General features: G+C 45.7%; 1 protein-coding gene across 3 annotated transcripts in view; it reads right to left on the reverse strand.

The window, feature by feature from the left end:
- Positions 1–5,086: 5,086 nt before the first annotated feature.
- KDM3A (lysine demethylase 3A) overlaps positions 5,087–12,977 on the reverse strand; it is a 28,966-nt gene continuing 21,075 nt past the window's right edge. For 2 of the 3 annotated variants that reach the window (XM_069977237.1, XM_069977236.1), the window contains exons 15-27: positions 12,823–12,918; positions 12,112–12,239; positions 11,863–12,037; positions 10,681–10,850; positions 9,102–9,338; positions 8,785–8,956; positions 8,120–8,210; positions 7,906–8,036; positions 7,648–7,767; positions 7,417–7,556; positions 6,190–6,366; positions 5,967–6,101; positions 5,087–5,714 (exon numbers count right to left, since the gene is read on the reverse strand). In XM_069977237.1, coding sequence (XP_069833338.1) covers positions 5,634–5,714; positions 5,967–6,101; positions 6,190–6,366; positions 7,417–7,556; positions 7,648–7,767; positions 7,906–8,036; positions 8,120–8,210; positions 8,785–8,956; positions 9,102–9,338; positions 10,681–10,850; positions 11,863–12,037; positions 12,112–12,239; positions 12,823–12,918 — 1,853 coding nt within the window. In that variant the 3' untranslated portion in view covers positions 5,087–5,633. The remainder of the gene's footprint in view (positions 5,715–5,966; positions 6,102–6,189; positions 6,367–7,416; positions 7,557–7,647; positions 7,768–7,905; positions 8,037–8,119; positions 8,211–8,784; positions 8,957–9,101; positions 9,339–10,680; positions 10,851–11,862; positions 12,038–12,111; positions 12,240–12,822; positions 12,919–12,977) is intronic. The other variant, XM_069977238.1, reaches the window with a different exon arrangement.

The following is a 12,977-nucleotide window of genomic DNA, read 5'->3' on the forward strand; positions in this document are numbered from 1 at the left end:
GTAGCCTAGTTAACCCCCATCAGGCATGTCCCTGGTGGACCAGTTAACCCCCAACAGTCATGTCCCGGGTAGCCTAGTTAACCCCCATCAGGCATGTCCCTGGTGGACCAGTTAACCCCCAACAGTCATGTCCCGGGTAGCCTAGTTAACCCCCATTAGGCATGTCCCTGGTGGCCTAGTTATCCCCCCCATCAGGCATGTCCCTGGTGGACTAGTTAACCCCCAACAGTCATGTCCCTGGTAGCCTAGTTAACCCCCAACAGTCATGTCCCTGGTAGCCTAGTTAACCCCCAACAGTCATGTCCCTGGTAGCCTAGTTAACCCCCAACAGTCATGTCCCTGGTAGCCTAGTTAACCCCCAACAGTCATGTCCCTGGTGGACCAGTTAACCCCCAACAGTCATGTCCCTGGTGGACCAGTTAACCCCCAACAGTCTTGTCCCTGGTGGCCTAGTTATTCCCCCCCCCCCCCAACAGTCATGTCCCTGGTGGACCAGTTAACCCCCAACAGTCATATGCCTGGTGGACCAGTAAACACCCAACAGTCATGTCCCTGGTGGACCAGTTAACCCCCAACAGTCTTGTCCCTAGTAGCCTAGTTATCCCCCCCCCCATCACTCATGTCCCTGGTGGACTAGTTAACCCCCATCAGTCATGTCCCTGGTAGCCTAGTTATCCCCCCCCCCATCAGTCATGTCCCTGGTAGCCTAGTTATCCCCCCCCATCAGTCATGTCTCTGGTAGCCTAGTTGTCCCCCCCCCCATCAGTCATGTCTCTGGTAGCCTAGTTGTCCCCCCCCCCCCCCCATCAGTCATGTCCCTGGTAGCCTAGTTATCCCCCCCCCATCAGTCATGTCCCTGGTAGCCTAGTTATCCCCCCCCCCATCAGTCATGTCTCTGGTAGCCTAGTTGTCCCCCCCCCATCAGTCATGTCCCTGGTAGCCTAGTTGTCCCCCCCCCCATCAGTCATGTCCCTGGTAGCCTAGTTGTCCCCCCCCCCATCAGTCATGTCCCTGGTAGCCTAGTTGTCCCCCCCATCAGGCATGTCCCTGGTAGCCTAGTTATTCCCCCCCCTATCAGTCATGTCTCTGGTAGCCTAGTTATCCCCCCCCATCAGTCATGTCCCTGGTAGCCTATTTAACCCCCAAATTTAAAAAAAATAAACATCCCACTCACCTTACCTCCGCCCAGGTCCTCTTCTCTCCCAGGTCCTCTGTGCCGGTCTTCTCCTGCAGGCGGCGCGCAATGAAATGACGTCATCGCGCGCGGCCCGCAGGAGACTGAAGACACGCGCCGCTTTGGAGGAGGAAGGAGCCGACACAGACAGCACGGCAGCTGTCACAGAGGATGCTGTGTGCGCCGGCTCCTTCCTTCCTCCAGAGCAGCGCGTGTCACAGGGGAGCCGCGGGCCGCATCGGGAGGTCTCAGGGGCCGGATGCGGCCCGCGGGCCGGAGGTTCCCCACCCCTGCTCTAAAGAAACTCAAGACTACATCAAGGTCCAGACCTCCCTGGAGAAAGGACATGGGAAACGGATGAAGTCTTCTGCTGTTACTTAAAGTGAGACAGTATCTGGATCTCTTATTGGTTCTGCTCCAAGAAGGGGTTGCTGGAGAAGGAAAGGCCTGGTTAACAAGGTGGCTCAAGAGGCCCATCCTGTACTGGAAGGCCAAGGTGGAGTCCGGCTTAGCTGCTGAAAGGAAGTGGGCCAACTCCAGCTCTACAGATTGGACAGTAGTTGTGGGGGAGGAGAGCTGTGGAGGGTTCTATGCAATGGAGATCAGTGCTGCAGTGTGCAAACACAAGAATTGGCTACAGTCAACGACTTTAAAGGGGTTATCCAACGGTACAGAAGCATGGCCACTTTTGCCCTACTCTTGTCTGCAATTAAGCTCCATTTACTTCAATGGAACTGAGTTTGAAACCCCACCCAATCTGGAGAGAAGAGAGGGGGGGAAAGTGTCCTTGTTTTTGTAGCGCTGGATAACCCCTTTAAAGATCTGGGAGGACCACCAGATCTATTACACCAAACGATTATCGGCCGCACTTCGTGTAATACGATGTCAGCTGATTGTTGTCTTTCAGCATGTTCTAAATACAGGACGACCATAGCGACAGTCTGCTGCCAGTCACTCCGTGTAATAGGAGCAGCGACAAGAGCGCAGCTCTCCTCTATGGGCCACCTGGAGCGGCACAGACAGCAAGTGGGGAACAAGGTGGAAGCAAGCACTACTCTGACAGGTTGGTGCTCACTTCCTCCTGTAGATTGGGCCGTTTAATAGGGCCCTTAAAGCATGACCTATCAAAACGACAACAGCGAGGGGCTGCTGGCTGTCTTTCCTTCCATGCGATAGGAGCGGTGGCAGCAGACTGCTGCTATGTTCTATGGGCCTCCCGGACGATCTAAGGACCACCCGGGCAGCCCCTCCCACTAGATGTCTGTGCATCGAGTAGGGAATGAGGAGCAAAGAGTTTGCTCCTTAATATTGCCCCGTGTAATGCAGCCATAGTCCCACAGAATGAACAGTTAACACCGGGGGGAAATTACCACCAAAAGGTTCCAGGCCCGCACCTAGAAACACTGCAGGGGAGCTGAGACCTAGAGACCAGAGACTAAAGGCCCTATTCCACGGAACGAATATCGACCGCTACGAACGATAATCGTCCCGTGGAATAGAGTGCAACGATCAGCCGCCATTGTTCATGTCGGCTGATCGTTGCAGTCGCTTGTTTTTCAACATGTTGAAACACAAGCGACTGATATAGCAGCGATCTGCTGCTGTCGCTCCGTTGAATAGGAACAGCGGCAGCAGACGCTGCTGTATCCTATGGGCTGCCCGGGCAGCCCCCCCGCAGCTCCCCGTCCTGTGACATCTTCCACCCCTATAGTTATATCCGATATAAAATTTAGGATCTGTTTACATCTTATAGAGACTGTCATAGAATAGAAAAAAAAAAAGTGCCATTCGTTTCCAGATGTTGTACTGCTTCAGCCACGTGAATGCTGGAATACTGAGTAGGGTCAATATACTTAGGACAATAAAGGAATAAAAAATGGGCTCCAATCAGGGGTGGCCTACTTACAGTATTAAGGTAAATTCCGGTAACTTCTGACACAGCAAAAGTTATAGCGCTCAGCAGCGTTTATGGCTGTCAGTAAAAATCACACATTCTCTCCATTAGAGTCTATAGATGTCTCTTCCAGCCATGGAGTGGACTTCCCCCTGGCTCACCGAGACCCGATGTAATCAGTCCCTTCTGACATGTCTGCACATGTTACTGGATTTGCCAGTAGCGCTTTAAAGAGGTATTCCAATTTCAGAAAAGTAACGACGTTTTGCCATCATTGTGTGGTTGGTGCCCCCCCCACATGCCAAAAATGTAGGGACTGCAGTGGTAGTAAAGCAGTCTAGGCTCTGTCTGCAGACTGCAGCAGCCAGCACTATTCACAGAAGGGACTGCAGTGCTGAATCAGGGGTCAGGCAACAATATAACCAAGAAATGAGATGGGAATACCCCAGTAGATAGATGAATCCATTGTACTAAGTAGGAAGAGCTGAGGTCATGCATCAATAATGGTACCACTTTCCCTTGTCCCTTTCCACCTTAGTCCCTTATGGAGACAATTGCAGTCATACTGAAGCCGGGCAAAGATACCGCAGTCTGCACAAACTATCGCCCGACCTCCCTGACAAAAACTATTACGAAACAGGTTAGGCCCCTCGCTCCCTAATCTAATCCATACAGATCAGGTGGGTTTTATCCCATGTACAGAGGCTAGAGACAAACTTAATAAAACGCTATTGTTGCTATCTCACACCCAAAAATCCTGTAGTCCACTTTGCCTGGTTTTGGTAGATGCAGAAGAGCCATTTGACCATCTTAATTGGTCTTGGGAGAGTTAGGACTGGGCACAACTATGCTGAGCAGGATCGCAGCCCTCTACACAACCCCCACAGCGAGTGTTAGAGTCAACGTCATCCTTTCTGAGCCCTTTAATATAGTAAACAGTACGAGACAGGGGTGTCCCCAGTCTCCCATGCAGCACCTGGCAATAGCTCTACATTATTTCGCAGATATACAGGGGATTCGGCTGGCTTGTTCGCAGTATAAACTCAGGTTATATGTGGATGACCTACTGTTTTATAGATCGAACATGGTAATAGCCTTCCCAGCACTTCTTAAAGAATTCAAGTTATTCGGTCAGGTCAGTAACTTTAAGGTTAACTATACCAAGACCGTGGTCTCACAGCTTAAGGCAGCCTTCTCCTTTAAGTGGCAGAGCAAGGCGATCAAATATTTAGAAATCTACATACCATCTAACCTCTCGGACATTTTTTTTTTTCTCTAGCTTCTACTGTTACTCACACGCACCAAAACTGACCTAGCTGCATACAACCGCCCATAGTTATCGTGGTTCAGAAGGATTAACGCAATCAAAATGGATGCATTTTTTCACGTATTCTCTTTTCCAGGCGCTACCCATACATGTCCCTGACTAATATTTCATACAATTGCAATCCACTTTTAGAAAATTTGTTGACCCAGATCTCCCAAACTTTGCTATTTACTTTAAGGCTGCTACTTTGGTAATCCTGATGAACTGGTTTCACAATGCAGGCCAGAATTGTGGAGACAGTCCCCCACTTGGGTTCTTCACATTGACTGTCCTCGCCTTTTTCTGTCTCAATAGGAATTTTCTCCAAGTGTGGGATAAGCCAGATCTCCTATATGGCCTCACACCATCCAGGATTGATGAGTCCCCTTCTCTGATGACCCAGTCTTTCCACCTGCCATAGACAGTCTCTCCTCATTTAGTCTGTGTCCAAAGGTGTCAAAAAAAATAGATGTAGTAGTCAAACAAAGCAAAACACTGATTATACCAACACAAATTAGTTTATTATTTTCTTCTCAAGTACTGAAGTAATAAAAAAAAAAAAAAAAAAAATTACAAGTGTTCTGAAAGACCCATTTGCTAGTGGGCCGTAGTCCTGATCCCTCCCTCCCCGCCTTCTCTCTCCAATACGGTCAAAGAGAGAAACAACCCAAAGAATTTTCAATTAAATTAAAGTCAAACAAGCAACGAGATCTAAATCAGAAAAGGATTTAATTACAAGTTTCCAGGCACGTCAGTGCTAGTTCTAAATCAATGTAAAATGATAAGAGCCTGCTTATTTACATTACACTTAGAACGTGCATTCTAGTAATGCTTCATGGCTACAATAGCTTTCGTTAAAAAAAACAAAAAACATTTGTGTTTTCCCCCCCTATGTTACCGTCCTACAAGCCCCAAAATTTATTGAAAAAAAAAGCATATTTAACCAAATTTACACAATGTTTTCAGAGGTTTCTCCAAAAACAAGAGGTATATTTTGTACAGTCTAAAAAAAGTTTTGGTTTTTCATCAAATGGATGTATAGAGTATGGCACCTCTGAAGAGAGGAGTTATTAGTAGTAAGAACGACGCCGCTGTGGAGAGTCGTGGTGAACTTCCTCATCAATTCATCCATCCCAGGGGTTGTAAACATCTCCTATAAAGTTCATGTTGTGTACGAGGTAACGTTCATAGAGCTAGTGATGGGGTAGAAGGGGCAGAGAAAGCTGCCAGTGGAAGTCTGTCCAATGAATCCATCAGTGTTACACCTTGCCTATGCTCGCTTCATTGGCTTTCAGTACTGCAACCGCATCTTTCACAGCATGGTAGATCACATTCTTCACCTGCAGGAGAACACACAGGCACATTGTTATAGGAATCAAAAGATGTCAAAACATATTCAATATCAGCCACTGTATATAGGTCTAAGGCTGGGTTGACACTGCATTTTTGGCAGTCTACTGAGGCTGCGGGCACACAACCATGTTGAAAACTTATATAGCGTTTTCAGGCACCCTGGAAAACACACAACCAATATGCAAATATGGGGATTTCAGCAGACATTTTATTAATGTCTCCTGGCACAGAGTAAGTACCTGAAGCTTGTCCTCATGGTTTGTGTGTGTATGGGAGAGATAGCGGAATTCCTGAGTCAGCCAGAAGCAATGCTTCACGTGTTCTGGAGATACAAAGTCCTCAGCTACTTTTATGCAGCTGTACAAGTTGTGAACCTAAGATCAATGAGAACAGAATAAATACGCATGAATGACAGCAGCAATGGACAGGGTGGTAGCTTATAAGCATTAGTCGGACTCATACCTGATGAGGGGCTCCAGCCGGAATGAAGACAACATCCCCCAAGAACTGTACAATGGCCCATCCCTGAACCCCATGTTCTTGGAGCAGCCTCTTCCGTAACACACTGTCCAGATACCAACTCTGATCATGGATGGGATCATGATCCGGAGGGTTCTCCTGGCCTTGTTCTTCTGCCACCTGATACAAAAGAACAAAATAGCTTGTATTCATTCAGCACAGCACTTTCCCACTCTCCACATACAAGGCCTGTCATTAGTATCACAAGCAGTGAGGTTTTCACACTAACTTTTTTTTATTTTATTTATTTATTTTTTTTAACACCAGCTTTATCCACCTGGTAACATAATTTGGACATTGAGAAAGTTGCGATGGGATGATCATGATTTGTCAGGGGGGCCCTGTGGCTGACCGGTACCCAAACAGCAACAGGTGACAATTCTGATCTCTGGGTCAGCAAATGTTCTTGCCTGATTGAAATTATCTTTTTGGATATAGTCTTACAAACACATTGGGGGAGATTTATCAAAGGGTGTAAAATTTAGACTGGTGCAAACTACCCACAGCAACCAATCACAGCTCAGCTTTAGGCAGTGCTGAAAGGAAAGCTGAGCTGTGATTGGTTGCTGTGGGCAGTTTGCACCAGTCTAAATTTTACACCCTTTGATAAATCTCCCCCTATGTGTAATGTCACTACAATACTAAATGTTTTTCTCCCCATTATGGGGACAGGTGAGCAGTGAGCACATGATGAGCCCTTCCCATAAGGGTCCATTTACACAGAAAAATTATCTGCCAAAGATTTAAAGCCAGAAACAGACTACAAACACAGATCAGGTCATAAAGGAAAGCCTGAGATTTCTCCTCTTTCCAAATCCATTCCTGGCCTTGGCTTCAAATCTTTGTGTAAATGGACCCTTAATCACCTGTATCGGCCCAATAAGATACCGGCTATCAGTGCCCTGTATACACAGATATGCAGAGAAGACACACATCACATCTCTCATCTTATCTAAACCTCCTTGGAGTAGGGAATCCCTGTGATGTCATCACTGATGTGGGTTTACCCATCAGCCACCTAGATGCATAAGCAACTACTTTGCATTTGGCATCTCAGTGCTCTATGTAAGAGTGTTCTGAGGTTTTGGTAGCAGGGAAAGGTTTCATCAATGTGTCACAGGACAGTATCAGGCAGTCTGACACTGTTCAGGCAGGTAAGGAGTTTAATACCTTTTTCAAGAACTGTCGGATTTTCTCAGTGTCCTTTGCTGCAAAGATATGCCACAAAGCTCCAGGCTTCTCCCGGAACTCCACCATTCGCTTTATGGTCAATTCATCTGCATCTCCATCTTGTACGGTCCTCAATACTTCTGTTAATTAAAAAGAAATACAAACATAAGTGAGCAACGTCTCAAATCAGCAATCACAAAAGCAAGAACTGTGAATGGCCAGGTAGCGCACCTTGCTCTTGATCTCCCTCATCCTTTGGAATCCCTACATAGACCATCACATTAGCAGCATCGGATACGTCCAGGTGAAGGTTTGTAGTACCATACTTCCGGTCCTCTGGAGTTATCAAACCTATTGAAAAGGCAACAGTGCAGCATATTAATACTCAAGTCTGGTCTGACTCCCACGACTAGTTTCTGACCATTCTATCGACTAAACTGTTAAATCAGATACACTAATAAATGCTGATACAAATATACAGCGTCTTACCATAAGCATTGTACATTTTAGGTCCCAAGTCCGGCCGAACAAAGTAAGTAGGAAGACGGGCGGCGAGATTTAGCTTCCCTTCTCTCCTCGTGTACTCGGGCAGTGGAATATTGTTCATTAAATCCTCAAACCTGTAAGAGGAAAGAATTTTAGTACAGGCATGTAATCTCTGATCTATAGTAAGTAGCACAACTACAACTTATAGAAAACATACCGAGATGGCATCATGTCTCGGAAATCTTCACCAGGAGGCCAGTCCTTCAGTTTCAGCACCATTGCTTCTCCAGCATCATTTTTAAGGCGTCCTGAAACACAAGGATAAGTCATTTAGAGTAGTAAACATGCAGAAGCCACACCTAAAACCACACCTCACCCAGTGACTGTAAAGGTTTCATTTAACATTTTTCTGGACTTTGTTTGTGATCCTATTAAGGAAAAGCAAAAACAACTTCCCACAGTAGCACCTACATTTGATCGCACAGTCCATCACAAACTGGACAATGTATTGATCAATGTATTGGGTGCGGTTTTGCAGCTAAATTCATTGAAGTGAATAGATCTAAATTGTAATACCACACACAACCAGAGGACCGGGGTGGTGCTGTTTTTGCAAGAAAGTAGTTTTTTTCTAATTTAACTTTTACTAGTGGCTGACTCACGGGTGAATATGACCACTGAAGTAAGCAGATCTGATATTGGTCAATCCTAAGCACAAGCCACCAATTTTGTAGTCTGAGAGACTCCCCCTATTACTGTTCATACGTGATGTCTGGTAGTGCACTGCAGTCTTTTTTACCTGTACAGGGTTTTAGTTGTGATAACAGACACAGCCCATAGACTGTCAGCACATGCCTCACTTAGATCACATATCATACTTACTGGATAGGTCTTCAAAGCCGTCCCAGAAATCCCCAACAGTGGCTCCCGTGATGATGTCATTCGTCCTACAATTTACTAGGTCAACCTCTTGATCCCCGAACTCGTCTCTGAAAGATTTAGGTCTCCATAGATCGGTATTCAAGTTATTGTGCACTCCAGATACCATGACGGGCTGGAAAAGAAAGAATGATTATAAACCTCAAACAAGAATAGAATTTATTTTTCCGCTTGTGCCGTCTAGGTCTAGGAGTTACTGCATTGGTTAGGGAACACAGAGCAAGATTACATGAAGTGCAGTTGTGTACCAGGTGCATTACCTGTCCTTGTTTCCAACATTCGCGGAAGACATTCCAGTTGCTCTTATTGCTCGGATCTTGTAGACAAAGCAACCTATTGTCACAGAGCCAGTAGTGTGGTGTATTGAATCCCATCAGACTGGGCTGCACAGCGAGCCCCTCAGGCTTCTTTACAGGATCAGTCACAGGCTTAGTTTGAACCAAAGAGGCGAATATGTCATCCAGCAGTTTGGGCGTGCTCTTCTCGCCACCCTCAGGCTGCAGACAAGAAAAGGCAAGATTTGTTTTTAAATCCAAAGTATTATAATGTTCACGAGTTGTGCATATACATGCCTCAGTAACATGTTTACTCATTTCAGAAGAAGAGTCAGAAATCTCAAATACATGAAGAACAGGCACACTTATTCACTGTGTGATAGCCTGGGAGATTTAGAACATGGTTGTAACATCGCTTGTTTAACAAAACCAAATCCTGAAGTAATCTTGGCTACTAGGTGTCTCACTTCCCTGCAGCTCACTGATCACTGCATGGTACGCTCAGTCTATCTGTAGTAAGAGACACACAAGGAAAACTGTCTGTGTCAAACTCAGGCCCTCCAGCTGTTACAAAACTACAATTCCCATCATGCCTGGACAGCCAAAGCTAAAGCTATCCAGGCAAGCTAAAGCTTTGGCTGTCCAGGCATGGGCATTAAGAAAATCCCGGCACTCACCAAGTAAAGTATTGCTTATTTGCATCATAAGGTACAGAAGAAGCTGATGAAGGCTATATGCCGAAACGCATCCTCCTGTACCTTATGATGTTTTGCACAGAATAAATAAGCAATACTTTACTTGGTGAGTACCGGGATATTCTTATCTACTACGTCGTCTGGGACGCCATCCCACCACGAGCACCACCACCACAGAAGTGCCGTCTCCACCACAATACAACAGACATGGACACTGACATGCCCATGACATGATGGGGATTGTAGTTTTGTAACAGCTGGAGGGAGTGAGTTTGACACCTATGGTCCAAAGGATCTACATTCTCCCATAACCCTATTCGCCACATGCCATCTATAGCCGTGCACTGTGTAAATTATCCCCCAGCACAGTGTCAGGCTGCTAGTCCTGTCCACATCAGCACTATGCCATAGTATAGCAGAGAGGAGTAAGTATGATCCCTTGTTGTAATACATTACACTGACCAGAAGACAGACAGCCCAGCCCTGGTCCTAGTAGAAAAAAAAAATGGGAAAAAGCTGTGCGCATCATGGAGGGGAATCTATAGGGCTCAATAACAGCAGGACTGTAGTACTGAGCACCAAAACTACCACTTTGTAGGGTTGATCTAATAAAAGTAAGCAAGTGCAAGAATGTGTAAGTTAATGACATGGAATGCCAGCGAGTAATTAAACAATTCCCCTGGAAGCAAAACTGCCTGGCTAGCCACAGCCAGAGGTGCAGACCAATGAGCCCATCACCTCTGTAGCTGCATTCTGCAAGGAGTGCTCTCACATAACGCCCCCTCCAGGCTACAGGACATCCCAAGGACAAGTAAGCAAAAAGACTAACTAAAACTTCCCACAGTAATATGCCAAGAACGGGAGCTCACCTTTGTGCTTGAAGAATTAAGGAGGTTCCTAAGGAATCCAGAACTATTACTGCTCATAGGAGAGAGAATGGAGCTACTGAACGGCTGCAAGGCAGAGGCTGGCTTTCCGAAACTAGCGAAAGAGGGTAGTGCTTTGTTTTCTGTTTGCAACGCGGATGTGAAAAGATTATCTGTAGGAAAGTACAACAGGCACACAAGGTCACACGATGATGAAGGTGCAGCATATTCTGACTAGCGTACACTATTTCACACAAGACCTCACAACTTTACTGGATTTTTCATCTAGCCCTTTTAGAATTAGGGCATGTTCACACTGAGCAAATACGGCGGAATTCTGCGGCGGATCTCTCCTTCCTTGAGCAGAGAGCGGTGGCTGCAGAGGAAAGGCAACCGAGCTTTCCAACAACTTAACATGTCCAAGGGAAATGTGGAAAGTTTTAATTGGGGGTCTGTGTTCTTATACCCAAAGCGGGAAGAAGCATTCGGCCTAGGCATTGGTTTAACTCACTCTGTGCACACTCCTCAAGACAGTCCTACAGAATTAAGAAACCGTCTAAGTTATGTGGCAAAGAGTCTGGTGAGAATGCGTTTAGTACAGCCAATCCAAACTTATGTCCCTAGGAAATGTTAAAGTTTTAGAAAAGACAGTGACCCTTTATTTCAGCACTAAGGGTTCTAGTTATCTGCGAAATAATAGTTTATTGCTGTTCATCACCCATATATTTTTAGCATATATAACCCATATACATGTGTAATGGTCATGTGGATCCCAAGCAATCTGGAATATTTCCCTTTATGGGACGACTTTTTTAAATTTTGTACTTTGTTATCCCATAATTATTTATTTCACCATATACTATGTGCATAGAAATATTTTAAAGCACCTTTTAGGCAATGTCATTATGTCCCAAGAGGCAGACCCAGGCTACCTCCATAGTGATCATGATACTGCAGCTGTCAATCAACCCTTGTATAGTGCTATAATCAGACTTTTGTCACACAGAGGGTTAACACACTGTATGAGGGCGTTTGAGCTGCTTTGGGAGTGCAGTTGTGCATTATAGCCGCCCTTCGCCAGTGCCCTTGTAGTCACCTTGACGTAAGAGTCTCAGGTGTGCCAACAACCTAAAGCCCTGACATCCTATTACATCAAGAACAGGAAGAGGTAAGTATCAAACGTACCTTTGTTCTCCTTGTTGACATTTGTGTTAGGAAGATTTGTCAGCCAACTTAAAGGCCCAGCGAGAGAAGATGAAGGAGTTTTGCTACTTGTCAATAATGAATCCTGTGCGGGTAGCTTGGCTGGCTGAAGGGATCCATTTGAAGATTCTGAACTAGAAGGACTCTGTAAAGGAAACTGTACAGACATAAACAACCAATTCCTATTTTAGAAAAACTCAACACCCACAGAAGGCAACAGGAAGTACATACCTGTTTAGGCTCTTCCTTCACAACTGGTCTAGGTAAAGGCTTTTGGTGCTTGTTAGAGCAGGGGCAATTTGACTTTATCCCCCATTTCCCCCTTACAGAGTGGACGACATCCCCAACATCATACAGAGCTGGAAAAGAAAGCTTGGCTTAGTCACGACTACGGACACGCAGAAAATTAACCTATCCATAAAAAGGTTTTCGCACCTTTGCTCTAGTGGAGCAGAACTAAAAGCCATATTACACAGGCCAACCTAGAGGAGCCAGCAAGCGCCGACCTGTTAGGCCACTATTACATGTGCTGACAGCATGGGGAGCTGTCTCGGCGATCGTCATGGCAGCCCATAGGAGATAGCGGTGGTCTGCTGCCGCTACTGTTCCACAGAGCGACAGCAGCAGATCACTGCCAGGCTAATCATTTGTGTTTCAGCCTATTGAAAGACAACGATCAGCAGACATTGTGCATGTCGGCTGATCGTTGTCTTCTATTACACAAAGCAAATCGCTTTGTGCAATAGGGCCTTAAGACACAGCAAGATGTCAAATCTCAGCTATAGGTGCTGTGACATTATTTAGGTCACGTTAGATCAGGAGCAGCAGGGTTATAATAAACGCTGTTCCAGCTTTATTTCATAGGGAATTCAAAAATTTCCCAGACATCTATTAGAATCAATCAATGGATTGAATAGCAAGAATAAGGAGTACATTAGTTACCTTTTCCTGGAACAATCTGGGTTGGCATTAGATTGTCAGGCTCATGCAACTGCCCTTTGGCGCACTTCAGCCAGGAGAACGACTCGTCATCATTTTCTTCAATGGAGAAAGGGGAAAAAAAAACAAAATCCCACACATTATAAGTTTTTGAAATT

Source organism: Dendropsophus ebraccatus, chromosome 7, assembly GCF_027789765.1.
Source record: "Dendropsophus ebraccatus isolate aDenEbr1 chromosome 7, aDenEbr1.pat, whole genome shotgun sequence".
Taxonomy (NCBI): domain Eukaryota; kingdom Metazoa; phylum Chordata; class Amphibia; order Anura; family Hylidae; genus Dendropsophus; species Dendropsophus ebraccatus.